The sequence below is a fragment of the Peromyscus leucopus genome, chromosome 22, assembly GCF_004664715.2.
Source record: "Peromyscus leucopus breed LL Stock chromosome 22, UCI_PerLeu_2.1, whole genome shotgun sequence".
In the NCBI taxonomy this organism is placed as follows: Eukaryota; Metazoa; Chordata; class Mammalia; order Rodentia; family Cricetidae; genus Peromyscus; species Peromyscus leucopus.
In genome coordinates, this window is record NC_051081.1 from 37,174,948 (window position 1) to 37,202,644 (window position 27,697).

Sequence of the window (27,697 nt, forward strand, 5' to 3'; positions counted from 1 at the left end):
TACCAAGAGGCCCTGGTCCTCACGGCAGCTGTGGGATGCCATTTGGATGAGGGGACGCCTCTCATGTAGCTGTCTTCTTCCCATTTGACCACGTGCAACACTCAAACCCCTGTTCTAAGCCTTTCCGTTGGACGGCTGGCTCCCGAGTCCACCTCGGCTAACCCGTGTCTGCAGGTGGAGAAACTGGCGCGGACACTCTTCTTGTGGAAGATTGAGGTCCATGACCAGAAAGAACGTGTCTACGAGATGCGGCGATGGAATGAGGCCTTGGTCACCAACATGTTGCCTGAGCATGTCGCGCGCCACTTCCTGGGGTCCAAGAAGAGAGACGAGGTAAGAGGGTGCCACGTGGAGCACCTGTGGACCCAGGGCCTTTACTAACTGGGGTTGGGAGTCCAACTGTGGACCCCACAAGAGACCTCCCAGGGTCTCATCTCAAGGGCTCTGCTGCATCTCTGGGACCCCATTTCAGAACCAGATTACCCCTTCTGTCGGTAAGACCTCAAACCAAGGTGGCCGACCATTCCGCTGACCTTCCTTGGAGGTTTCTGTTATTGGGATGAAACACCATAAGCAACTTGGGGAGGAAAGGATTTATTTCACCTTACACTTCCAGGCAAGCAGCCCATGGAGGAGGCCATGGAGGGGTGATCCTCTTGCTCAGCCTGCTTTCTTATAGCCCCCAAGACCACCTACCTGGGGGCGACCCAGTCCACAGGGAGCTGGGTCGTCCTAATTGACCCACAGGCCAATCAGGTGAGGGGCATTTCTTTTTTTTTCAATTGACGGTCCTGTTTCTCAAGTGACTCAAGCTGAGATCAAACTAGCCAGCACACTGGGCTGTTACAAAGGCTGGGATTTTTTTTTTTTTTTTAAGACAGGGTTTCTCTGTAGCTTTGGAGCCTTTCCTGGAACTCACTCTGTAGACCAGGCTGGCCTCAAACTCAAGAGACCCACATGCCTCTGCCTTTCGAGTGCTGGGGCTAAAGGCATGTGCCACCACCGCCCAGCAGGAAATATTTTTATTCATAGTAGGAATGAGCTTTTTCAATCCAAAAAGTTGAGTGCATGTGTGGGCCCTGTCTTTATTTGTGTGTGTGTGTGTGGTACGTATGCATGTGTTCAGATGGAGGCCTCTGCAGTGGCTGTTTTCCTCTGCTTTGCCTCCTACATATGGATGGAGGGGCTCTTGCTGAACCAAGGCTCACTGTCCTGATTTGCCCGCTTGCCCCAACTCTGGTTCCTCACAGTTGTGCAGCAAGCGCTCTGCCCTAGCCTGGCCTTGCCTCTTTTTAGGAGCTGTACAGCCAGTCTTACGATGAGATTGGAGTCATGTTTGCCTCCCTGCCCAACTTTGCGGACTTCTATACCGAGGAGAGCATCAATAACGGTGGCATCGAGTGTCTCCGCTTCCTCAATGAGATCATCTCTGATTTTGACTCGGTGAGTGGCCTCCATCATGGAGCTAACACCTTTCATATCACACCCCATGACATTCTGCACAAGTCAGAGCAGCAGGGTACGCTAGGCTGGCCTCATTTCCCGTGGGAGTTCTATAGTGAGCGGACTTGTGCAGCCGTCCAGAACTGATGGGTCTGAGGCGGGATCCTGGGGCTGCCCTGGCACGTTCATGGGATTAAGGACTTCCCATTCCTCCTACTCCCAAACCCATATTAAACACAGACTGAGTATCTTTCCTTAGTTGCTCACCACCTGAGGGGACTAGCCACGGACACTAAGATCACCATCTCAGTGTTAAGGGAAATGGGGCTGAGCATCACGTGACAAGGGATCATGGAATGACTAAAGTCATTATGGGAAAGCGTCTTTTCGTCATTTTAGTTGGTCCTCGTAAACAGGCGAGTTGATAGGAACTCGCTCATCTTCCCTTGGTTCTAACTCTGTCCTCAGCTCCTGGACAATCCCAAATTCCGGGTCATCACCAAGATCAAAACCATCGGCAGCACCTACATGGCGGCTTCCGGCGTCACCCCCGACGTCAACACCAATGGCTTCACGAGCTCCAGCAAGGTGAGTCCAGCAAGGCGGTGACGCAGCCGCGTAGGGGAGAGAGAGGCAGCCAGCCTCAGCCCATGGGACACGAGGATCAGATGAAGTTAGTGAACACTCTTGTGCAAAGGGCTCATTCCCACAGTGCCCCCACACTGTGTGAGAACTGTTTCCTCCCGGCTGCCGGTGAATGAATGGCCTTTACCAAGCTCCAGTAGATCTCCGGAGCCTGCTGTCATCTCCAGGCCAGAAAGGGAACTACGGGGAACTCGGGGCCACGCACTGTTCCTAAATCACCTGGTTTTCCTTTCCACCTCCACTTCCTGAACGAGCTGAGTAAAGCCAGCGGAAGGTGGCCCAGCAAGGGCTTCCGATCTTGAGGCACCGAGAGGGGACAGAGCTCTGTAACCAGTCAGTCACCCGGCACAGAGGAAACCACCGAGACGGGGCATCTTTCCCACCTTCTCGGCCCAGCCTCTGCCTCACCCAGATGCATGAATTCTGCAGTGGCGACACTGGCCCTAAAGAGCTGTGGATTCCTTTCCGGGCAAGGAAAGGAAGAAGGGTGTCAGCAGCTGTGCCTCGCTGCTACGGTCGTGGCCGGGACGGTTCTCAGTCACATCGCTTTTCCACACAGGAGGAGAAGTCCGACAGAGAGCGCTGGCAGCACCTGGCCGACCTGGCCGACTTCGCCTTAGCCATGAAGGACACGCTCACCAACATCAACAACCAGTCATTCAACAACTTCATGCTGCGGATAGGTAAAGGCGCCGGCGGTGCTGGGCCGCTCAGCGGGCCAAGACAGATGGGGAGGGAAGGGCCCGCTAACGGAACTGGAGGAAAATTCCTATGTGAGCAAGGGCAGTCCAGCCTCCCCTCGGTCAGGCATTGCGAGAAGGCTGTTCGGAATGGCTCTGCTGCTTTTGGGAGGTGACAGAAGTGTCAAGCATTGGGGAGGGTTACAGAGAAGCTGGCCGCTACAGTCCTGAGTACGTCACAACGGCCAGCTGTGCAGGACTTAGCAACTTTTAACAAGTAGAGAGGTGTTATATGATCGGGAGCCCAGGGAGGGTCAGGTGAGCACCTACGAAAGGGCAATTGTAGCTTCTGAGAGGCTAACGCAAGCCTGGCTTGTGGCCACGCTCCACTCTCTCCCCCAGGCATGAACAAAGGAGGGGTTCTGGCTGGAGTCATCGGAGCCCGGAAACCGCACTACGACATCTGGGGCAACACCGTCAATGTGGCCAGCAGGATGGAATCCACAGGGGTCATGGGCAACATCCAGGTATGTTCCGCACCAGAACTGGGCATGCGCTGAATGCAGGAAGTACTACAAAAAAGGGGAAGCCTGGGTGCTTTGCCATACCTTACTGCCCTGGCCTCGGGGCCACAGGGCCAAGCGTTCGTTAAGTGTGCTGCGGCCTCTAGAGCCTGAACAGAAGGGAGAATGGGCTCTGGTCCATTTCCAACACTTAAGATGAGTAGTTATGAGTGAATAAAAGCCTGCCCTTGGGTACAGAGTTGACATCCTGTGCTAACAGCAACTGAGGCACCTTTGACCTTGAAGAGTCGTCTGACGTCTGAATGTCTTGGGGCTGGTCCTCGGCTCCCATCTACCCACGTGGGCTGGGGTAGCACTCTGCACACTACTGAAGCAGGGGGACCACCTGGATCCGTGAGCCCTAACCACTGTACCCCCCGATCTCCTCCAAACTTGTCTGTTCTCCCCGTGCAGGTGGTGGAAGAGACGCAGGTCATCCTCCGTGAGTACGGCTTCCGCTTTGTGAGGCGAGGCCCCATCTTCGTCAAAGGGAAAGGGGAGCTCCTGACCTTCTTCCTGAAGGGCCGGGACAGGCCGGCCGCCTTCCCCAACGGCTCCTCCGTTACCCTGCCTCACCAAGTGGTGGACAACCCCTGAGCGGCCCACCGTGGTCCACAGCGGAAGGGAGATCTTTTTCACAAGTGAAGAAAGGCTCCTGGGAGGAGAGGGCCACTGACCGAGTCCCGGTGTCCCCAAACCGTCCAAGTGCACATTCCCATAGACTTTAGGTTTCAGATTTCCTCGGCCTGCCTTCCTGGGTGGACGTGAGCTCTGAGGGTGGCCGTTCCTCCTCCTCCTCCTCCTCCTCGCTGTGCCTGTAGCTTCCCCAGAGTAGGGGTCTTAGGCATAGTACGTAGGGACAGCCTTCGTTCCAGCTCAGCCCTCCAGCCCGAGAGGCCATGGCCACTGTGAGGAGGACAGACGGACGGCGGCGGCAGAGGCTGGATGAAGCCGCCTGGGCCGTGGGCTGGCATCTGCAGCAGGGCTTTTCATGGGATGAGGAGAGCTCTGTGGGTGGGCAGGCTGCCGCCTCCGGTCCGGTTAGGTCAGTGGCCCTTACCCCGACGTTCCTGATAATCTTGAATGGTTCTTCTGGAACCCATGTCACCTTAGTCTCGAGAGCAGAAAGTGCAATATTTCCTGTCACCTGGGAGGGGGAGGGGGGGCGATTTCTGAGAGAAAAATATATAAACAGATCTTCTACATTTATATTTTTAACCTGTTTAAAGACAACCTTCCGAAATTGCCTTGTCTTCTGAGCTCTTGCTACAGCCGCCTTCGCTACCGCTTCACAGAGAGTCTGCAGGTGTTGACCAAGAACAGGACTGTTTTATTAAAAGCTTTTACTCAACTTGATGGCGCCGTGTGGCAATTCTGTTACCGCGACACCTCCTCCCCACCACGTGCCTAGAGGGCGGAAACCGGACTGAACCTTTTATTCTAAGCCTCCGGAGGGCGACCCATGCGGGCTCACCCCTCCTATGGTCTTCCTGGAGTTTGCTGGAGCTCCCATACATGGAGATTTCCAGGAAGCAGCTAGTTCCCGGGAGACCCAAAGGCTGGGCCTGTGGAGGATCAAGGTCTTACTTCGGACTAGCAGGGGAGAAACAGGAATTGTAACAGGAGAGCGTGAGCAGCAGATAGGTCTAAACAGATGTTAAGAAGTTCTTCCAAGGAACAATGCATGCTGCACACCCGGTTGGAAGGAAAAGGGGCGTTAAGAGCATTTAGGAACGGAAAGAGGAGGGGACAGCCAGCCAGGCCTGGAGCGTGCAGGAGGAGACAGGGGAGGTCCACTGACTGAGGTGCAGATTTCTCAAAGTGACTTCAGGCCTTCAGCTCTCGACCAAGATAATTTAGGAAACAATATTAAATACAAAGAACCCCTAATTACCAAAGTACTTCACCCATCAAACAGTGACCTAGAACATGCTACTCCAAAGCAGGGGTTAAACACTTTCCCTTCTGAACTACATGCCCAATCATAGAAGCTAGAGATGCCCACAAAAGGTCTTCAGTTACCCCCAATTGAACTAGCTGATTCTCAGCAAGAATATACACATATGAGCCAATCAACCAGTACTTAGAGAGGAAGAGATGCTCTGGAGTACTGTACCGAGTGACCAGGCAATCAAGGAGACTGTCCAGATCGCCCAGTGTCCACAGACAGGAACTCAACAAGCGACCAAGTGGGTGTCTAGTCTCACGGCAAGGGTGGTGTCCAGGCAAGCACTCCCTCTCCACAGCTTTGCCGACAGGTCCTGGACTGCAGGCAGCGTGGACGGATTCACTTCGGGTGTGTCCCCAATAGCGAGTTGTTCAGGAGACGAGGCTCAAATCCAGCCTTTCAACTTGCTTGGAAAATGAAGCGAACACCTGGTGCAGGGGCTTGGCTCGGAAGAGCATTTCATGGGACGTCCTGTGCTCTTCCCAACGCGCGGACGAGGCTTCTGCTGCTAAAGGAAAAGGTTCTGTCAAGCTCACTAATCCAACCAGAGGAATCAGAACCTGGTCACCCCTCTTCCCGACCCATGTGACTTTTTAGTTTCGTCTAGCTCTGGAGAGGTTGCTCCTTACCAGACAGACCAAGGTCATTTTGAGAACAGGAACTTAGAAAAAACAGACTAGAACAATCTAAAACCTGTGGGTGTGAAACTTGTAGCATCATCAGATTACTGCTTTTTTAAAAAAGTTACACCAGGTGGCAGTGGTGGCACACGCCTTTAATCCCAGCACTCTGGAGGCAGAGCCAGGCGGATCTCTGTGAGTTCCAGGCCAGCCTGGTCTACAGAGTGAGTCCCAGGAAAGGTGCAAAACTACACAGAGAAACCCTGTCTCGAAAAACCAAAAAAATAACAAACAAAAAAGGTTACTGCCCATGTCAGATTATTACGGTACCTCTACACGAGTGAAAACAAGTCTCCTGGCTAACCCTGAAACCCACCCCTTACAGAATATACTCTAGAGGGCTAAGTGTCTGCTAACTTCATCACAGACAACCCCAGGACTCTGCCTGAGTTGTCTATCTTGGGGGTGGGGGGCACACGGCCACAAAAACAAGAATTCTGGCTAGTCTGGGAAAGGCAAGGAACGTGGAAAACTAAGATGATGATGCTTGGCATTTACAAAGAAACACTGTGGAACAAATTCTCTTTGTATCTCAGAACATTCCTAGCATGTGAGAAGGGGCTGTAAGTGGTCCACTTGATGTTACTCTACACGGTTCCCTCCATTTGCTTAAACTGGAGGACGCGGTTTCTCCTCGTACCTGCACACGTCACGGCGACGTCTGTGGGGAGAGTTGCTGTGAGGTCCTCATACAGCAATCTGGCACTGAAGGAGGAGGTCTCGCGCCCCTGGTCCACTTTATAGGTAAACGACAGCAAGTTGCACAGGACGTTTCTCTGCAAAGGTCCAGTGAGGAAGGCGCTGAAGTCAGCCTGGCGGGGTAAGGCACAGAGGGAGGGTGTGACCATGAGTGCTCCAGAGGCACCGTGTGGTGTGGGGCGGCCTCTCCAGCCTGACTCCCCAAAACCTTGTCTCAAAGGGACAAAAGGCTATCGAGAGTCTGGTGGGAAGCACCTCAGTGAACGATGGGGGAACAGAGGGAGGAGATGCTATTTCTGCCAAGTTTCACTGAGATTCTCTTCTACGGAAAGACATTTTCTTTAAATGATACCTGGGCAGCGGTGGAACTGCCCAGCTACGGAGGTCACTTCCTTCTTTTGTATTTCCTTCCTGCCTCTGGTTCCCACCCTTAGAAGTCAGGCTATCGTTCAGGAGAAGAAAATCAGCAGTCAGTCCTCTATGGTACTGAACACCCACACTTAGGGTCGGCACAACATTGAGCACAGAACATCAGAGCTCAAAATCCTTGCTGAATTAACAGCATGGCAACTCCGTCTTGTGATGAAAATGTGAGGGTCACCATTAGGAATGGGATCCTGTAACCAGACCTGTCTTTCAACATCTTTGAGGGTTGCAAAAGGGTGTGAAATAGAGAGGGAACTTGTTTGAGGGGAAGAAACAAGTATAAGAAAGCCAGTACACAAGCCATTGTGGCACATGCCTGTAATCGACACTGAAGCTGAGGCAGGGGGATTGCTCTTGAGTATGAGGGTGGCCCGGCCTTCACAGTAAGTTCCAGACCAGCCTGGACTACACAGTGAATCCCTATTTCAAACCAACCAACCAACCAAATACAGAGTAAAGGGAATGGACAAACTTCCAGCTCAGCGTTAGGAAATGTAAGGGCTGGGGTGTGGCTTAGTGGCGGAGTACTTTCCATCAGGCACAAGGCCTCCAGCCTTGCAAAAAATAAATTTATATATAAATAGTAAAAACAAAATCAGCTATGCTGGCACACACTTGTAATCCCAGCATTTAGGAGGCAGAGACCAGTATATCGGCCCAAGTTCAAGACCAGCTAGGATTGAAGAACTCTGTTGTCTCAAAAATAAATCTTTAAGAAAGCATGCTCTTAAAAAAATAAATAAATAAATAAATGAAAACAAAAAACCACGCTCTTAGCCAAGTAGTGGTGGCGCATGCCTTTAATCCCAGCACTCGGGAGGCAGAGGCAGGAGGATCTCTGAGTTCCAGGTCAGCCTGTCTACAAGGTGAGCTCCAGGACAGCCTGAGCTGTTACACAGAGAAACCTGTCTTAAAAGAAAAAAAAGAAAGAAAGAAAAAGAAAAAGAAAGCATATTCTTTCTTCCTTCGAAGTCTGTCATGGGCAATAAAATCGGACACAATACCTCCAGTTGGTCTGTCTGGTACTTCCTCCCCGCGTAGGCATTCAGGTACTCGCAGAGACTGAACAGGAAGCGCTGGATATCAGTCTGTAGGTATGCCCTGGCTATCTTTTCTAGAGGGATGAAGGCTGGGATGGAATGGTGGTGTATCCGGAGTGGCTTCCCTATGACGAGGTCGACAAAGTAGGACTCCAGGAGGTTCCCTTCGAAGGCAGTGCTAATGCACACACAGACTCCGCGGCTGGTCAGCTTCCCGCTGAGCCCTGGGCAGACAGAGAGACACCACCACCTCTCAGATGCCCATCACAGGCCGTGGAATGCTGTCTGGGCACTCTAGCAGCCTGCAGACGGCCTGGGATATCGACACACAATGTGCACAGTGCCAGCCAAATGAAAGGTATCAGACACTCCACCCCACCTCCTGCCATGAGTCCAAGTGGTTAAAATTACGGAACGATGGGGAAGTGAGGAGACACCCTAATATCAAATACTGAGGGAAAAATGAGAGGATTTTATTCGGTGTATTCTTTATAGTCCCTGGCTTCTAGTTTATGATAGTCCTGTGTGGCACAGATGAAGAACAAACTCCTATTTATGATGTAACAGATCTGAAGCTCAAACCACTCCCCCAACACAGGCAAGCGGGGAACCTTCCTAACGCTGCAGCCCTTTAGGACGGATCCTCATGTGAGGTCACCCCAGCCACGACATTATTTTCACTGCTACTTCATAGCTGCGATTTTGAATCATAATGTAAATATCGGACATGCGACCCCTGCGAAAGGGTTGTTCAACCCCTCCCCCTAAAGGGGGTCACGCCTCACAGGTTGACAACTACTGCAGGAGAAGGTCTAGCAAACGAGTATCATGAAAAGAAATAGTTTCGGCCGGCCACCAATCTTGTACTGTCCAAGGAGGCTGATCTTCAGGTAGACAGGCCCACAAGGCAGCAGGCCAGCTTGTATGTGCATGGCGGGGTGTACCAGTAAGTTCTCAGGAACCAAGTCTGGCCTAATAATACATACAGCTGGCCAACAAAGAACAGTCTAGCCGGGCGGGGGTGGCGCACACCTTTAATCCCAGCACTCGGGAGGCAGAGCCAGGCGGATCTCTGCGAGTTCGAGGCCAGCCTGGTCTACAGAACGAGTTCCAGGACAGGCACCAAAACAACACGGAGAAACCCTGCCTCAAAAAAAACTAACAAACAGATCAGAACAAAGGCCTACCTGTAAACCGATAGGCCTGCAGGATGGCTTTCACGTTTCCCCACTGCCTTTCCAGAACCTCCTGCTCACTGATCTCCACTGTTCGGTTTAAGTCTTCATTGGCCGAAGATGCTTTAACCTGCGGGATATGCAGCAAAGCTGACTGTTACCACAGGATACCACAGGTCTGGGCCACCGTTCGACTGTATGAAAACAGGGCAGCTTCTCTATCCTGTAAGGCATCTGTGACCGCTCAGATGGTGCTGTGACGGACAGCAGAGGGAGAGGATGGAGGTCGGGATGGGAGGAATCGGAGTGGAAACTGCCAGCTAATGAACCAGGCAGGCTTCTGATGGCAGTGGAGAGGACCGCAGGGGAGCGAGAAAAGGGTGTGAACGAAGTCTAGATGAGCGTGGTGGACAAGACAGACAGATGGCAAGGCAAAGCTGGGAGAGCTGGTCCGGGCCAGACTGGAGGGTTTCGGGGCCAGGACGCAGACTCGCACTGGCCGCTACCTTTTCCTGAGCGGTAAGTGTGCAAGCAGGTGAGCAGCTACCTTTTCCTGAGAGGTAGGTGTGCAAGCAGGTGAGCAGCTACCTTTTCCTCAGAGGTAGGCGTGCAAGCAGGTGAACAGCTACCTTTTCCTCAGAGGTAAGTGTGCAAGCAGGTGAACAGCTACCTTTTCCTCAGAGGTAAGTGTGCAAGCAGGTGAGCAGCTACCTTTTCCTGAGAGGTAGGCGTACAAGCGGGTGAGCTGCACCAGCAAACAGAAAACGGTCTGAAGGCATTATCGAAACCCAAACAGGATTGAGAAGATAAACCACATCGACCAAGTGCTGTTGAAGAAGCTGGCTCTCCAGCAGTCCCCCTTCACTCAGAGCATGCGCCCGCCTGCATTTCAAGGTGTACTTTCACTGTGTGGGGGACCACGGAAGACCAACGCTGCCAGGGTAGCCAAGATCCCACCGGGAAGGGAACCCACGTCTGCACACCCGATCTGTCCTGGCACTCGCTAAGTCCAGACCGGCACTGTGTGGCTGGGGTCTAAGAACCGTCACAAAGAGAACCTGCTAATGGTTATAAGGCGCAGCCGAAGACAGACCTGTCCCCAGCACACTTTCAAATTGGTGACTGGGGGAAGGGCTGCACCCTAGGACTAAGGACAAAGGAGAGCCAGACCACCTCAGCAGCCGTGCGCTAGCTGCCTGCTGGGAAGCCAGAACTCAAGTCTCTGGAGGAGGGCAACCTAACTCAGAACCCTTCTAGTGTTTTTCTCATACTCATCATTAGAAAAAATTAGCAAGCACACTACACTGATGGGTGGTTCTGTCCACTTGACAATCTAGAGCACCAGTTCTCAACCTGTGGGTCGTGGACCCTCTCACAGGGGTCCCCTGAGACCACCAGAAAACACAGATCTTTTCATTATGATTCACAACAGTAGCAAAATTACAGTTATGAAGTAGCAACAAAATAATGTTGTGGTTGGAGTCAGCACAGCATGAGGAACGGTATGAAAGGGTCGCAGCTTTGGGAAGGTTGAGAGCCACGGCTATAATGGAAGGGAAAGGGCTCATGGGCTCCCACACCTTCCTAAGGATTATACACAGCGATTGATGGGGGATGGAGAGACGTTCTCTTCAGCGACAAAGCCACCGGTACAGTGCACATACTTTTGGAAACAAACCCTTACCCATACCCTTAGAAGCAACCCAGTGAAAGCCACTGGGTCACTGCCTTGAAAAACAAAAAAACAAAAAACCATGGAAGTAGAAGAGGACAGGTTGGGAAAAGGGGGTGGGGGTGGGGGTGGGGACAAAGGGTAAGGGAGTACTACACAGACACATGGAAATGTCAGACGAGACCCATCATGTGTAATTAACAGATGCTGGCAAAGACACCAAAAAAGAAACAATATTAAGAAAAGGTGATTAAGTCTGGCAGTGGTGGTGTACACTTTTAATCCCAGCACTCGGGAGGCAGAGCCAGGCGGATCTCTGTGAGTTCGAGGCCAGCCTGGTCTACAGAGTGAGATCCAGAACAGGCACCAAAACTACAGAGAAATCCTGTCTTGGAAGAAAAAAAAAAAAAAAAGAAAAAAAAAAGAAAGAAAGGGTGGTTAAATGAAACGAGTATTTTTTAAATATTTAATAAAACAAGCATGAAAGCAAAAATAAGATTAGAAAATCAGTATAGATCTGTTACAGGAAAATATACGTACAGACTAAAACAAAACAAAAACCCCACAATCCCTGGGAATCCCAGAAACATGGCAAAGAATGCCACTGATGCATTACTTGAAATGATAATATGGTCACATTTTTCAATAAATGAAAAACTTCAAGTATGAATTTAAGCATCACCAAACCAAATAAAGAACATCATACCTGACCTCATTATGACATAAAACTCTCAAACACCAAAGACAGAGAATATAAAGCTGAAGAAAAAAAAGAAAAGAAAAGAAAAAAGAAAAAGAAACCACACACAAACAAGAATATCACCTAATAAGATTAATGCTTAATCTTGAAAACGTGGACCTGGAGATATAGATGACATCCTTAAAGCATGAACAAAAATGATGTCCAACTTAATTTAGACTCCAAATATAAGGTCAAAAGTATTTTTTTCTTTTTTTCTTTTTTTTGAGATGGGGTCTATCACGTGGCTCTGGTTGTCCAGGAACTCACTATGTAAAGCAGGCTGGCTTCAAACTCACAGAGATCCACCTGCCTCTGCCTCAAGAGTGCTAGGTTTAAAGGTGTGCGCCATACCTGGCCTTCAAATGAATACAACAAAACACTCAGGAAAACATCTAAAAGACAAAACCACACACTTCAGGGGTTACCAAACTACAAACAGCTTGGGTCATGATAGCCAGGCTGGTCCTGAACTCTGGATCTTTCTCTCTTGATCTCCCGAGTGTTGGCATTACAAGGCCTGTGCCACCATGACCAGCAGGGTGCTTTTTTAAAACTAGGTTTAGGGCTGGAGAGATGGCTCAGTGGTTAAGAGCACTGGCTGCTCTTCCAGAGGACCTGGGTTTAATTCCCAGCAACCACAAGGTGGCTTATAACCATGCGTAACGAGATCTGGCGCCCTCTTCTGTTAAACCTCTTCAGGTAAACTGTAACAGTCAGGAAACAAAACTCCCTCACGGCGGTGATGGTCTGAGTCAGTCTCAAAGACTGTACCGCTCAGCAAAACAAGCAAGACAGGAGAGTTTACGGTCTACAGCTGTACGGAGTTCAAGTGTAGTGGCCCTGTGAGCCTGAGCCAGGAAGACTGCATGGTCTAGTGTGGCCTGGGTCAGAGTGAATTCAAACCTGGTTAAGTAGCAAGATCCAAAACACTGTTCAAAATCAGGTAAAACCTTTCTTTTCTTAAAGGTTTATATATTTATTATGTATACAGTGTTCTGCCTTGCATGCATGCCTGCAGGCCAGAAGAGGGCACCAGATCTCATTACAGATGGTTGGGAGCCAACACGTGGTTGCTGAGAATTGAACTCATGACCTTTGGAAGAGCAGCCAGTGCTCTTAACCTCTGAGCCATCTCTCCTGCCCCCTGGTAAAACCATTCTTACCAGAAACTGGATCGGTGGTTACACCAAAAGGCATGATTAACAACAGGAGGCAAGAGGCTAATTCTGGGGTACTGGTACTATCCTAAGTTTTCACTTCTGGCAGAGAGCTGGCTGGATTCCCTTAAGATGCTCACCGGCCTCTCCACATTACATGTACTTTACTTCAATAAAAAGCAAACTAAAGAAAAGGAGGAAGAGTGGGAAGGGAGGTAGAGAGGGAACCGGAAAGAAGGCTGGCCTTGGGTAAGGATGGGCATCACGTGAGTGGTTGCTGCCCGGATTTGGGCAGGGGACGAATGTGACATTTTGTAACATTTTCTTGGCCCTGCAGGATTCAGTGGGAAAATGGAACTATTAAGAGACCCCCAAACTACTGTAATTATCCTAGGATCCAACCCGCCTGGTAGGTGGTTTACCACGTGTGTTGATAATACTTAATGTACAGCCGAGGAGAAGTACAGACAGCAGAAAGGACCACTGGACAGATCTGCTGACCGGACCTTAGCTAGAGTGGACACCAGAAAGAAGAGATGGCCGGTGTTCACTACGAAATTCTGAGACCGGGCGACAGAACATTGGCACCAACGGGAAAATGATAAACGACTTAGATCTGCTGAGGCTGAGGCACCAGGTAAGGTGTCTGTGAGAAAAGGCAGAGGGGACTGTCACAGAGAGCTCGCCTGCCTCTTCATCGCCACCTGACGATTAGTAGTCAACAGGCCTGGCTGTATCTCCGCAGGCCTGGCTGTATCTCCGCAGGTCTTACTACTTGAAGAGAATCAAAGGCTTGAACTCATCCCGGCATGATCCCGAATAAAGCACGTGATCCCGGTTTCCCGATTCCCAGATCGTAGCTGATCCTCACACCCCCTCAAACCCCCAGAGAGGCCTTTCTACTCACTCTGGCTTGCCGTTGCTTCACTTCAGCCCTCAGCTGATCTCGCTGTCTCCGCAGCTCCTGAATCTTGGCTCTAAGAGAACGCTCCTTTGTGTGACCTGCCGGCTCTTCAGACTTTCTATCCGATCTCCTCGTTTGAGCCTCTAGTCTTTCCAAGTGAGCTAAAACACCTAAGGAAATGAAAAGAAAAAAAAAAAAAAACTTCACCATTGGACAAGGGTTTAACGGGCAAAGCGCACACGCCAAGAAGTAACGGTCTGCTGCGCCACACACTGTCTGTCCCAAACCAGCCACTTCGGGAGGAAAGCACTACTTCATCTTACAGGTCACATCCATCATGGGGAGGAGTCACAGAAACCGATGGCAGGACTGCTGGAGCAAACACAGTTTGCTTTCTTTGACCACCAGAACCATCTGCCCGGGGGTGACAGGAACTCAGGGTGGGAACTGAAGCAGAGACCATGGAGGAACACACTTCCTGACTTGCTTTCTCCTGCTCAGCTAGCAGTCAGACACAACCCAGGACCACCTGCCCAGGGGCCCTTCCACCTACAGTGGGGTAGGCCCTCCTCCATCTATTAGCAATTAAAAAAAAAAGTCCTAAAGAAATGCCCACAGACCAATCTGATGAGGTCATCCCTCAGCTGAGGTTCCCTCTTCATAGGCGTATCAAGTTGACAACCAAAAACAGTCACCACAATAGATGTCTCATTTAACTAGGCTCTGGGAGCCAGCAGCTAAATTGTTAAATAAATAAATTGAGGGCAAATATTGATTGAGACAGGACCTCTCCTATATGGCCGGCCTTGAACTCACAGAGATCCACCTGCCTCTACCAGAGTGCTGGGATTAAAGGTGTGGGCCACCCCACCTGCCATAAATTTATAAAACCAGAGGACCAGACAAGCAAACCAGAGACCATCAACCGCTCTGTTGAACACTGGTGTAAAAGCACTCCCGAATCAGGACACTAGAAGAGAACAGGAGACTCTGGTCTGTCTGCTGCTTGCTTTGTGGGCAGCAACAGCACTCCCTCCAAGCCTGTTTATCACAGAAGCACATGTTCAGAGTGGAAAAGGACGATCCTCGACAGCTTTACCACAGACACGTGAACTCTCCCTATAGACGTCCTATGCTTCTGACATTAAGACCGAGTAACTAGGTTCCTAAAGCAGGTCCAGTATCCACTTTGCAGGGTTCACAAGAACATACAGACACAGACATCTGTTCACTTGCCTTGGGACAGCCCACACTTAGCTCATTCACCTATATGAGCTAAGTCAAGGCTAGACATCAATTACTAGTCTATCTCATTAAAAAAAACAAACAAACAAACTTGCACAAGCTCAAAAGACCCACACTGTGCAGCACCATCACATTTCACCTGCTTTTCTTATGGTTACTCACTGACTCCGGTCTTAGTTCCCCAGGCGCCTCAGCACAGGCGATACCACTGTTCTCTGCCGTATCCCGTTCCTCTCCAGGCTCACACAACCAACAGCCGCAATGACCAGGCAGAGGGAGAAAACCCACATGGCACTAGCCAAATGTTTCCATCTTTTGGATGTCAGAGTTGACAAGCAAGACTGTTAGAACTGCTGACCAGGCTGGGTCTGCTCAGCGTCCACATAGACTTTCATGTGTGACTTCAGGTAGACAGGAGTGAGGTGGAGGATCACTATAGCGTTCCAGGCCAATTTGGGATACACAGTTATTTAGTTCTAGACCAGTGCTTTTCAACCATCCTGGTGCTTCGACCTTTTAATACAGTTCCTCATGTTGGGGTGACCCCCCCCATCATAAGTAATTTTGCTACCGTTATGAATCGGAATGTAAATAATTTTGGAGACGGAGGTTTGTCGAGGGAGTCGTGACCCACAGGTTGAGAACCATCATCCAGAGTATGGGCCCCATGCGACCGCAGGTTTTTTTTTTTTTTTTTTTTTTTTTTTTTTTTCCCCGAGACAGGGTTTCTCTGTGTAGCTTTGCGCCTTTCCTGGATCTCGCTCTGTAGACCAGGCTGGCCTCGAACTCACAGAGATCTGGCTGCCTCTGCCTCCCGAGTGCGCAGCACAGTTTTAACACATTAAGTCATCAAACTCACTTTCAAGTTTCTAAGTAACAATTTCAACCCACGCGTCGCTTATTACCTCACATTAAAAATTTAAAAATAAAAGAAAGGAGGGAAAGAGGGAGGAAGAAACTGAAGCAGAACTATAAAGTAATGTGCCCAAATCACAGTATTTATAAAGGCAGAGCCCTGACTCAAACCCATATCATCTAATCAACAGAGGTAAAGACCCACTGCGGCAACAACTCTGAAATAAGGTCTGGAAAGAGATCTTACTGCGGAACAGGGAAGGCCAACCCTCTCAATACCTCCTTTGCACGCTCCGCCCTGACACACAGAATTCGCAGACTCCATCTCCTCTTCCGCGTCTCAAGTGCTTGTTTCCTACGAAGTGGGCCGGGCAGGGCAAGTTTAACCTGGACCCAGACGCCCTTCCCTGTAAACAGGAAGGGACAAACGATCATCTCTCTATGGCCACTCGGGGATCAACAAGGTGTCCCCGCCCGCCTCCTTTGCCCGGTCCTTGTCAGATGCGTCCATCCACGCCGACCTCACCGCCGTGGCCACTGCGATGCAGCCGGGCTTCCCCCGAACACCGTCCTGTGCAGGACGGCCACTCCGTCTACCGCCGAGTCTTGCTTTCTCTTCCGGGCATCCTCCTTCGGGGTCCAGTTTAAAGATTCCCGCCCCGGGCGTCTTCAAAAAAAAAACGCACCCCCACCGACCCCAGCATGCTTTGCGCTTTCCGCCGTACAAAGACATGGCGGCGCCCACGGCTCCACCCATATCCCAGCATGCACCGCAGAGTAGGCACGGCCATTCAGATGGTCAGGAGGATGGCAGGCTCCGGGGCGGAGCCGCAGATCCTTGTGCAGTACTTAGTGTTACGAAAGGACCTAGCGCAGGCGCCTTTCTCCTGGCCCACGGGCGCACTGGTGGCGCAGGCCTGTCACGCCGCCACCGCGGCCTTGCACCTTCACCGAGACCATCCGCACACGGTAGCGTACCTCCGGGAGCTGGGGCGCATGCGCAAGGTGGTCCTCGAGGTGAGTCGGCGGCGCGTACCCGGAAGGAAGCTAAGGGAGGGGCGTGCAGAGGCCGGAAGTAGCTCTACTGGGGCCCAAACCTTGACTTCCGGGAGTAGGTACGGCAAGATGGTTGGAGGGATCTGTAGGAGTTTGGGGAATGGTCTGTGGCTTGAGCGGCTGCGCAGTGAACCTTGCCGGGAAGGGCGTGACTGCAACGGGAGGACATAAACCCCGCCGTCGCAGGCGTCTCAGCACTGTTGGTTCCGCCAGAAACGGGTTGTTCCCGCGTCCCTTAGATTCCCTGCGAGGGCGGAGCTGGGCAAGCGCGGTCCTTTCTTCAACCTGTGCACCAGTCACGCCTTTTAAAGCTGTGCCTAAAAGTACCACTGCCTTAATAAACATGGTTGGTCAGGGAATAGAGGCCGCTTGTTAAGAAGGAGAGAGACGCTCAGTGAGCTGGGAAGAGGCCTCTGTTTTTCAGAAGCTCTGAGCCTCCAGTCTTATGACCCTGCCATTTACATAGCACCCGCTTCTCTAGAGAGACAAGTGTGCAAGAAAACACTTGTCGGGGCGTGAGAATGGAGGAGCAACGGCCAAAGGGACCACTGTGCCAACCTGCCTGTGTAGATCTGCACTCAGCTTTCTGAGGGGTGCTTTCCCATCCAGGTGCCCTACACGCCTATTGGATCAACTTGAAATATTTTTAAAAAGATAATTAAAATTGTGTGTGTGTGTCTGTGTGTGTCTGTGTGTGGGTATATGCACATGAGTGCAGGTATGCTTGGAAGACAGGAGAGGGTGTAGGATCTTCTGGAGCTGTAGTTACAGGCTGGGAGAGCAACCCATCGTGGGTACTGGGGAGCAAACTCTGGACCTCTGTTAGAGCAGTAGTCCCTGGAGACTGAGCCATCTCTTCAGCTCCTGGGCTAACTCTTAAGCAGTATATTTACCAGAAACCCTCCTGCTAGATCAAGGAGACCTCCCCCCTCCCCCCACACACACACTCCCCAACCAGCCCCACACAGTGGAGACTTCTTACTCTGGATTAGGCACAAACTACACCCAAACATCTGTTTTCACAGAGAGAGCCCTTAAGTAGGGAAGAAAAGGTAAAGTGGCCACTTTCTAATTCCAGTGGGAAAAAACAGTAGCACATAACCTTGCAGGGGTGTGTGTGTGTGTGTGTGTGTGTGTGTGTGTGTGTGTATATATATATATATATATATATATATATATATATATATATTTTTTTTTTTTTTTTTTTTTTGACACAGGGTTTCTTTGTGTACGCTTGGCCGTCCTAGGACTAACTCTAAACCAGGCTGGCCTCGAACTCACAGAGATCTGCCTGGCTCTGCCTCCCGAGTGCTGGGATCAAAGGTGTGTGCCGCCGCCGCCAACGCCGCCGCCGCCACCGCCACCACCCGGCTTTCCTTTAATTCTTTCTTTCTTTCTTTCTTTCTTTCTTTCTTTCTTTCTTTCTTTCTTTCTTTCTTTCTTTCTTTCTCTCTCTCTCTCTCTCTCTCTCTCTCTCTCTCTCTCTCTCTCTCCCTCCCTCCCTCCCTCCCTCCCTCCCTCTCTCTCTCTTTCTTTCTTTCTTTCTTTCTTTGTTTTTTCGAGACAGGGTTTCTCTGTGTAGCTTTGCGCCTTTCCTGGATCTCTCTCTATAGACCAGGCTGGTGGTGGCATACATCTTTATCTCAGCACTCGGGAGGCAGAGCCAGGTGGATCTCTGTGAGTTTGAGGCCAGCCTGGTTTACAGAGTTAGTCCTAGGATAGCCAAGAGTACACAAAGAAACCCTGTCTCAAAAAACAAACAAGCAAGCAAGCAAACAAAAAACAGGATCCTAAAGAGGAGTGGGGATAGCAAACTAGGGGATGAAACTGATGCTATATAATTCTTCAGTGGAACCACATCTCTCGTTTCAGAGACCCTCCACCCTTTTGCGACCCTCTGACACTTCCAAATTGGGTCATTCAGTCAGGGTTTTGTGTTCTACAACTTGTAGGCTGCTGATGAGACCACCTTGAAGGAGCTGGCCGAGACCCTGCAGCAGAAGGACATCGACCATATGCTGTGGCTGGAGCAGCCAGAGAACATTGCCACGTGCATCGCCCTCAGGCCGTACCCCAAGGAAGAAGTGAGCCAGTACTTGAAGAAGTTCCGATTGTTCAAGTGACTGCTGTTCCGGTAAAACTGGATGCCAGCTGGGTCCGGGAGCCAAATGCTCTCCATCCTGAAGCGCTGTGGACTCCTTTCAATGTTGATGTGCTCTTCCCCTCCAGTTATGATGGTTTCTTAAGAGCTAGCCCAAATTCAGATTAAAGCCATCATTAACAAGTACTTCCTATTATCTTAATTATTGCCACCAAGGTCAAGCGAGGGAAGCTGGTAAGCAGCAATATTATCTGTGGGGCATTGCTTAAACAGAAGATATATATGTATGTAGGTATGTATGATTTGGAATAATAGACCTCTTCTAATCACCCAGGTTTAACATGTTACCTATCCTATCCCCTCCTGCTTCCCAATCACTGGCCGCCAGTCTTTAGTGCAGTAACAGAATGTTCATATTCTTCCCCTCTTTGCTGCCTCATAAATTCAGTTAAACACACACGCCTTCACAGTCTTTTCAAAAAAATTTTTTTGGTTCTTTTTCGAGACAGAGTTTCTCTGTGTCGTTCTGGTGCCTGTCCTGCATCTCGCACCTGTAGACCAGGCTGGCCTCGAACTCACAGAGATCCACCTGGCTCTGCCTCCTGAGTGCTGGGATCAAAGGTGTGTGCCACCACTACCCAGCCTACCTTCACAGTCTTACCAGCCCCAAATTGTTCCCTTCTCTAAACATGTGAACATGACAGTACACTGTTCAAAATACTTCTGTACACATTCCTGCATGACAACAAAATTGAGCGAACACTCGTGAAGCAAAGTTTATGGAGTGATTTGTTCAGTAGAAAGCTCTTACATGAGAGATGAAAGCCATGAGTGGTGACTCATGCCTGTAATCCCTGCACTTGGGAGGCTGGGGCAGGGGAATTGTCTTGAGTTCAAGGCCATGCTGTGCTACTGAGCAAGACCCTGTCTCCAAAAGCTGAAAAGATGAAGGTGAGTGAGTGAGTAACGCCCTATCCCTATAATGAAACGTGGTGATTAACTTACGAAGAGAAAAGACTTGCTTTGGCTGGCTGGTTTGGAGGTCCCAGGAGAAGACCAGGCAGACTGGCATTAGGTGGCCACTCTGGAGGGCAAAGGTGGGCTGTGGCAAACTACTTCTCCCCTCATAGCCAGAAAGCAGAAAGAAAACAAAGAGGCTGGTGTCGCAAAATTCCTTCAAGGACGTATTGTCAGCTACCTAAAGACTTCCCGCTAGACCCTGTCTCCTGAAGGCTGCTCTGCCTTCCATTAGGGGCACTCTAGGGAGCAAGCACTTAGCATGTGTCCTTTGGGGCATATTTCTCTGAGTGGGTAGAGAGTGCCAGGAAGAACTAACTGGTAGAGTGCTGAGGGCAGCCCTGGGCCCAGGATGCCAAATGAAGCTCAGGGTAGGAAGGCACCCAGAGCAGCATCAATAGCGGAAAAGGCTTTCGTGGTTGGGAGTGCACTACGCACTCAGTGAGAACAGTTTACAGAGCACAAGGGTGGAAATCAGACTACAGTTTATTGAGACAAGAAGGGGAGGGGAGGTAAGCCCTGGAGACTCTTTCAGGAGATTCAAAAGGAAGAAGAGAAGTAATGATTGATGGGAGGCTGGAAGGGTAAATTCCGGGTCCCATATGGGAAGCTGTTTTACATGTCTGAGCAAGATAATGGTAAGGACACAGTGCTCACAGCCAGTGGCAGAGGCTCTAACGCCACCTGCTGGCCTCCGTGGACACAGCACACACATGGTGCATAGACATATGCAGGCAAACACACACATAAAATGAATTTAAAAACTTTCAATTTAATTAATATATTTATTTTATGTATATGGGTATTGCCTGCATGTATGTCTGTGCACCATGTGTGTGCCTTGTGCCCACAGAAAGGGGCTTTTGATCCCCTGGAATTACAGATGGTTGTGAGCCACCATGTGGGTGCTGGGAATCAAGCTCAGGTCCTCTGGAAGAGCAGCCAGTGATCGTAACCGCTGAGCCATCTCTCCAGCCCCAAAGAGGGGGAAAAGTCAGAGAACACAATGGGTATGGAGAAAGGTAAGGAGAAGAGGAATTCAAGTTACTAAGTGTGTTGTTTTTTAAAACGGTGGGAGGGAGGGAGACCTTGGTGGGCTGGAGTTGAGGGGCCTCCATGGCTGGTGAGGGAGAGACATGTCATGCAGACCGCCCTCAAGTGGAGAGTTTTATTAGTGGGGGGGAGAGGGAAAGAGGGTACAGAGTGGCCTGGTGGGGAGAGAGAGACAAAGAGGGAAAGAGAGAGAACTGCCTATCCTGGCAAGTCTGTGGTGCAGGTAGTCTTGCCCCAGCATTTACAGAAAGGATTTTGAAGAACGTTGGAATATGAAAAATAGCCTATATGCATATTCTAAGGGTATTGGAGCTGATAGCCACTTTAAACAAAGTACCTGACCCTTTGCCCTACATTCTCCCCAGATATAGACTGTGTAAACATCTTGAACTAATACCCTGCAATCCCAGGCTGTAAATCCTGACTCTGGGGGTACACTCCCCAGAGGCTGTAAATCCGACCCCAGGAATACGCTCTTCATCCTGCGTAAGGACTTTTGCTATAAAAGTCCATATGCCCCCTATGTCCCTTATGGCCCCTTCTTGGGGTCACAGAGCCAGATACCTGCCTGTGGCCCTAACTAGTTAGAAGTCCTGGTACCCCTCAGTGATGGAATAAAGTTGCCTCTGCTCATCTAACTTTGGTGGCCTTGTCCTCAATATTCTGCGACTCACAGACCCAACAGATTTGACTTGCTTAAGACCAAAGCCTGTGGCAGGAGCTGGGATTGAAGCAGAGGTCTTTTGTAAGTTCTGTTTTCGTAATTTCTCATTGCCATCTACTAATTTGGTCTCTACTATTTAGATACCAGTTAGAGGTGGTTTAGAAAGGGACCACAGGTCGTTCAAGCTCAGGAATGTTGTAGCTGCCTGGGAAATTGTTTAAATCACATTCACATTTAATTCACATTCTCAAGGTTGTTAAGGTCCTGGAGAAGTCCTACATAAGACCACCATCCATATATACAATCAGCAAGAGTGTTTATTATTCCAGCATGCTGGGGCCAACCAGCCTCCATAAAGGCAAAATGGCAACAACCTCGAGAGAAGCTCACAGGCTCCTTTTAAGTATAGCTAGGGGAGTTTCAGGGATAACTAGATCATCTCAGATATGATTGGCTTACACAAGTGGCAGTCATATTAGTACACTAATTGGTTAGGGCTAGTAGGGGCTGGTTAAGGCTATGGCTTTTCCATTTTAGGGTAAGCCTGGACAAGTGTCAGGCTTTGTCCTTATTTGGTTATCAATAACCAAATAAGCTGTTGTGGAGGGGAGCTCAGGCCTAGTACATGCAGTTCTCCTTGTCCCTGTTGCCAGGGGCACCAGTGATTAATCTTTGTTCGCGGCTTCCTCAGAAACTGCCTGCTCAGTTCCAAGAAGCAGGGACCAAGACTTGGTTCTTAATTGAGTCACAGGACAGGCTGTCATGATATTTGCCTGGCTCTCTCAAAGATCATATAAATTAGTACCTAGAGCTCAATTACCACCAGTTGAGTTGACAGAACTGAATTTCTGAACTTGCAAAGTGCGGATCAAAGCTCTTTGTGGCACTGGAAATGAAGAGGGCTCCCCTCGTGGGGAATGTCGGAAATAACTTTTACCTTTAATTCTGGTACAACTTCCTCATAGAGTTTCTGTGTAGTAGACTATTTTAAGGTATGTTCTTTTGTTTATGTTGCATTTGTTTAACTCTGTGAAGCTGTGTTGCTGTGCCTATGTAAAACACCTGATGGTCTAATAAAGAACTGGCCAGTATCAAGGCAGGAAAGAAATAGGCAGGGCTGGCAGGCAGAGAATATGAATAAAAGGAGAAATTGGGAGGAGGGAGCTAAAATCTAGCAGCCAGAGGAGGAGGATGACTCCAGGGGCCAGCCACCCAGCTATTCAGCAAGCCATGGAGTAAAAGTAAGATTTACAGAAGTAAGAGAAAGGGAAAAGCAAAAGATAGATGGGTTAAGTTAAGGAAAGCTGGCTAAAAACTAAACCAAGCTAAGGCTGGGCATTCATAAGTAATGATAAGTCTCCATGTGTGATTTATTTGGGAGCTGGGTGGTGGGCCCCCCAAAAAAGAGCAAAACTTCCAACAATATTTCTGTCCTGGGACATCTACTTCTTCCTCCCTCCCAGGTCTTGGCATAAGCATAGGGAGGTGTCCTCATAGATTTTGCTGTCCTGGGACATCTACTTCTTCCTGCCTCCTGGATCTTGGAATAAGCATAGGGAGCCGATTACTTCACCGGTTTTAGCCGTGTTCTGAGGTCAAGCTCAGAACAGTTCCAGCCTCTTTTCTAAGATCTACACAGATGGGCTTTGAAAGTGGCCTACAGTGGAAATCAGCCTTTGAGGGGAGGGGTGGAGATCGCAATTTTAAAAAAAATGTCAAGTTCAGAACCTAGGTTCTTGGGAGGCAAGAGAAAAATGCAAATCAAGAAAACATGAATCTACAGAGTCAGTACTATATTAAAGTTGTGGCTTTCTGCTATCATTTGAAGTGATAAAGAGACCAAATCCCTACTTTCAAACTAGCAAGCTTTGGTAGAGTGGTTCCTTGCAACTAAGAAATCCAAACCAGTGAACCAAAAATGATCATCACGGATAGATTATCCCTCCAATGCCGTGAGGAAGTCAAGAGGAGCATCAGGCTAGAGGTGTCGGGTTAATTACATTTCATTTGCAAGGGAACTGCCAAGAGTGTGGACGAAGCCACCAACCCTCTCCTTTACCCCGGCTACAGGAAGTTCTCTACAAGTACACATGGTAATGAATCCATCTGATAACATTGATAAGTATACAAGATATACTCTCTGGGAATGGGAGGAAATCTGGGACATTGGTAGGAAGATTGAAATAATCAAGGCATCAGACCACAATGATGCAGCTGCTGGAATGGAAACTGACCCAAAGGGAATAGGACATTACTTCTTCACAACATAAATGGAGAGATCAAGGCAGCTGACAACTCCAGAGGATTTGAAATAAAGGCTCGGCTCAGCGATGCAGTGGCTGTGCAACTGTGACTCAAATTCCCGACAGGACAATTGTGAGATCAAATTAAGTATTGACTGCCTATATCACAACCTAGTTCTCTATGCCCCTCTGTCTTCTTGGCCTGGACATGCTGTGCTGACTCTACTAGCCCTGAGCTATCTCTCTTTATTTCTTTGATGCATCTTCACTTTTCTTCGTTTTCTTATCTCATTGCATTGGCTAGGACCTCTAGTAGAATAGCAGTGGTGCTAACTGGAATCCATAATTTACTAGCAGCTTAATGGGAATGCTTTTAGATTTTTACTGAATCAGATTAAGGGGGGAGGGCCATGTTTTCCAAAATTAAAACAACATAAACATTTTAAAAATTAAATACCTTTTTTTTTTTTTTGCATCTATGGAGGCAACTATATGGCTTTTCTCTGCTGTTGCTGTGGTGAATTACAGTGCTAAACTTCAAATATCAAATCATCTTTATTCTTGGAATAATCTGCCCCAGAGGGAGATGGCTTAGTTGTGAACCTAGCTTGGAGTCATCTTCCAGTCCCTTTAAAGACTACTGATGATTTCCTGTCTGTATCATCAACTCCAACTTCTCCTCTAAGTTTCAGACCCATACAGATATGGACAGCTGCTGCTCTGAGTTCATTGGATGCCTGATGGGAATCTCAAACATTGACAGAAAAAGAAGCAAATATGCATCTCCACCCTGCCTCTGTGAAGGGCCCTTCCATCCTTCCAATTGCTCAGGCCTAACACCTGGGAATCACCTTTATTCATTTTCTCACACGCTGCATCAGATATGTTTAGTGGGTAATCAGCCAATGACCAATAGAGGCAGTGCTCCTTGTCTGCCTATGTGACCTCTTAAAAGGGAAGAGAAAGCGGGGGTCGAACTCTCTTGGATGTGGAAGGCTTCCTGACACATGGTTCAGGGACCTGGTCTAGAGTCTTCCCCATCTTTCCCTGGGAGACAATGGCATCACTTCATTTTGTATTCATGAGGGTGTGATCCCCATTTCATCCCTTAATAAATAAGTCTTCTTCCCAGACATCCGTGGATTTTCTCATTAGATATGCCAGCAGATACTGTATCTGAGGACTGTATCCAGAATCTGATCACTCTTGATTCGGGTTATCATCTCTTGCTGCTGCTGCAGCATCTCCCAGCAGGTTTCTTCCAGTCTGCATTTACTTTCTTTGCAGCTGTTTTTGTAGGCAGACCTTTCTGTTCCACCAGTTGCTCCTCAAATAACCACACAGAGACTTAATATTAGTTATAAATGCTTGGTTGATAGCTTAGGCTCATTTTTTAGCTAGCTCTTATAACTTACACTAATTCATTTCTATTAATCTATGTGCTGTCCCGAGACTCATTTACCTCATGTATGTACTTCCTATCACTTCCCATCCTGTTCACTCTGTGTCTTATGGTGTCTCCTCTGACTCCACCCTTCTCCCTAGCATTCCCTTTGCCCTGAAAATCTTGCCTAGCCATCGGCCAATCAGCTTTTTTATTAACAGTGAGCGCAACACATCTTCACAGTGTACAAGACGATTATTCTACAGCAAGTACCTTAGGACTGACTTAATTAGGGTTTCTATTGTTGTGATGAAACAGTATGACCAAAGCAATGCGGGGATAAAGGGTTGATTTCAGCACACAGTTCCGCAGCATAGTCCACTGTGGTAAGAACTCAAACAGGGCAGGAACCTGGAGGCAGGAGCTGAAGCAGAGCTCATGGAGGGTGCTGCTTACTGGCTTACTCCCCACAGCTTGCTCAGCCTGCTTTCTTATAGAACCCAGGACCACTTGCCCAGGGGTAGCACCACCTGCAGAGAGCTGGGCCTTCCCATATCCATCAATCACCAATCAAGGCAGTACCCCCCCAGACTTGCCTACAGGCTCATTACAGAGGCATTTTCTCAATTTCCTTCTTCCTAGATCTGTCTAGGTTTGTGTCCAACTGGTAAAAACCAAACAGCACAGTGCCTGTGTCCTCAGAACCCCTCTGACCCATTGTTGCCTGTTCCCTTGTTCCTCCAGCATGCCAAAACTTTGTCCCTCTGTATTCTCCATAACCCTGTGCTCACTGTCTCATCTCCTCCAGCTTGTAACTCAAAGGTCACCTCTCCTAAAGGCCTGTTCTGATTTACCCATTAAAACACACACACACACACACACACACACACACACACACACACACACACACACAGTCTCTGTATTGATTCTTTGGGAATTTCACATCATGTACCCCAATTCCACTCACCTCCTAGTCCCCCCATATCCTAGCCTCACTCCTGCAGTGCCCCCAAGAAAATTAAAACATGCAAGCAGCAAACAAACAAAAAAACAAGAACAAAACAACAACAACAAACGCCTTGTTGCTTCTCTATCTTTTTCACCTTTCCTTCTCACTCATTTTTCAAAAGATTTATTTAGTTATTTCATGTATATGAGAGCTCTATTGACTTTATGCCAGAAGAGGGCATCAGATACCACTATAGATGGTTGTGAACCATGTAGGTGCTGGGAATTGAACTCAGGACCTCTGGAAGAGCATCCAGCACTCTTAACCTCTGAGCCATCTCTCCAGCCCCATTTGCTGTTTTTAATGGTGGCCACTCCCTTCTGGTGCTCCTACCTCTCCCGACTCTCTTAAACTTTCCCTCCAGCACTTCCCATCTGATACATGTATTTTACTAATTTATCTGACAAGCTCCCGGAGGGCCAGAATTTTATGTAATCCCAATGCCCAGAGTTTGCAGGTAAATAGTGGGTATTCAGGTACTATTTCCTGGCACTTTTACACAATCATTTATTGTGAAGTGTGCACACAGTCTGTGTATGGGTGTGCATGTCACCTGCACAGCAGAGGACAACTTTGCGGAGTCAGTTTCCTCCATCTACTTTGATACAGGTTTTGGGGACTAAACTGATTGTCAGGCTTGTGTGACAAATGTTTTTACCTGCTGAGCCATCTTGCTGACCAACTATTAAAATATTAAAAAAATTCATTACTTAAAATAGGTATTGTAGTTTTTATAAGACAAATCCTTATAGAATCCTAACTTCTTTGAGGTCAAACTTGGAAAAAAAGACTAGCTACTTTCACTTAGGATCATTAAGATCACACAAGATAGATCACTTTGGATCAATCATAAGATCACACAAGAAGACAGAGCACCTAGGATCATAAAGTCACAAATGAGAACTAGCTGTTTACATTAGCGCTTCTACTTCCATATAAACTCTCCTCCATATAAACTCTCCTCTATATATACTCTGCTCCATATATACTCTCCTCCATATATACTCTACTGCATATATACTCTACTGCATATATACTCTCCTCCATATATACTCTCCTCCATATATACTCTACTGCATATATACTCTACTTCCATATATACTCTACTGCATATATACTCTACTTTCATATATACTCTACTACATATATACTCTACTGCATATATACTCTCCTCCATATATACTCTACTGCATATATACTCTACTGCATATATACTCTCCTCCATATATACTCTACTCCATATATACTCTACTGCATATATACTCTACTTCCATATATACTCCACTCCATATATAC

At 48.7% G+C, this 27,697-nt stretch overlaps 3 protein-coding genes across 12 annotated transcripts in view; 2 read left to right on the plus strand and 1 right to left on the minus strand.

The window, feature by feature from the left end:
* The window catches only part of Adcy3 (adenylate cyclase 3), a 76,424-nt gene extending 71,742 nt beyond the window's left edge, over positions 1-4,682 (plus strand). For all 8 annotated transcript variants that reach the window (XM_028875221.2, XM_028875229.2, XM_037198115.1 and 5 more), the window contains exons 17-22: positions 175-333; positions 1,297-1,443; positions 1,912-2,031; positions 2,648-2,771; positions 3,171-3,295; positions 3,746-4,682. In XM_028875221.2, the coding sequence (XP_028731054.1) occupies positions 175-333; positions 1,297-1,443; positions 1,912-2,031; positions 2,648-2,771; positions 3,171-3,295; positions 3,746-3,928 (858 nt within the window). In that variant the 3' untranslated portion in view covers positions 3,929-4,682. The remainder of the gene's footprint in view (positions 1-174; positions 334-1,296; positions 1,444-1,911; positions 2,032-2,647; positions 2,772-3,170; positions 3,296-3,745) is intronic.
* Cenpo (centromere protein O) lies at positions 4,639-16,567 on the minus strand. 3 transcript variants are annotated; one of them, XM_028875256.2, is made up of 7 exons: positions 16,401-16,567; positions 16,154-16,281; positions 13,778-13,944; positions 9,312-9,429; positions 8,089-8,348; positions 6,600-6,771; positions 4,639-5,787 (listed from the first exon to the last, which is right to left on the minus strand). In XM_028875256.2, exons 2-7 carry the CDS (start codon positions 16,197-16,199, stop codon positions 5,651-5,653), a joined length of 900 nt encoding a protein of 299 aa, XP_028731089.1. In that variant the 5' UTR covers positions 16,200-16,281; positions 16,401-16,567; the 3' UTR covers positions 4,639-5,650. The 3 variants fall into 3 exon arrangements, with proteins under 3 accessions (XP_028731089.1, XP_028731084.1, XP_037054011.1); XM_028875251.2 differs by having other exon boundaries at positions 16,396-16,567; XM_037198116.1 differs by having other exon boundaries at positions 4,639-5,784; positions 16,154-16,567.
* A 57-nt stretch (positions 16,568-16,624) lies between these two features.
* Positions 16,625-19,217, plus strand: Ptrhd1 (peptidyl-tRNA hydrolase domain containing 1). The gene is made up of 2 exons (XM_028875260.2): positions 16,625-16,891; positions 18,883-19,217. The coding sequence occupies exons 1-2, from the start codon at positions 16,640-16,642 to the stop codon at positions 19,051-19,053; spliced, it is 423 nt and encodes a 140-aa protein (XP_028731093.1). The 5' UTR covers positions 16,625-16,639; the 3' UTR covers positions 19,054-19,217.
* The last annotated feature ends 8,480 nt before the right edge of the window (positions 19,218-27,697 follow it).

Excerpts from the sequence above, each read along its gene's own strand:
- Cenpo (XM_028875256.2), bottom strand. The coding sequence starts at position 16,199 with ATGGAGTCTGCGAATTCTGTGTGTCAGGGCGGAGCGTGCAAAGGAG. Across the intron at positions 13,945-16,153 it reads GGGCGGAGCGTGCAAAGGAG|GTGTTTTAGCTCACTTGGAA; the intron begins GTATTGAGAGGG and ends TCATTTCCTTAG. Across the intron at positions 9,430-13,777 it reads TGAAGCAACGGCAAGCCAGA|GTTAAAGCATCTTCGGCCAA; the intron begins GTGAGTAGAAAG and ends CATATCCCGCAG.
- Ptrhd1 (XM_028875260.2), top strand. The coding sequence starts at position 16,640 with ATGCACCGCAGAGTAGGCACGGCCATTCAGATGGTCAGGAGGATGGCA. Across the intron at positions 16,892-18,882 it reads TGCGCAAGGTGGTCCTCGAG|GCTGCTGATGAGACCACCTT; the intron begins GTGAGTCGGCGG and ends TACAACTTGTAG.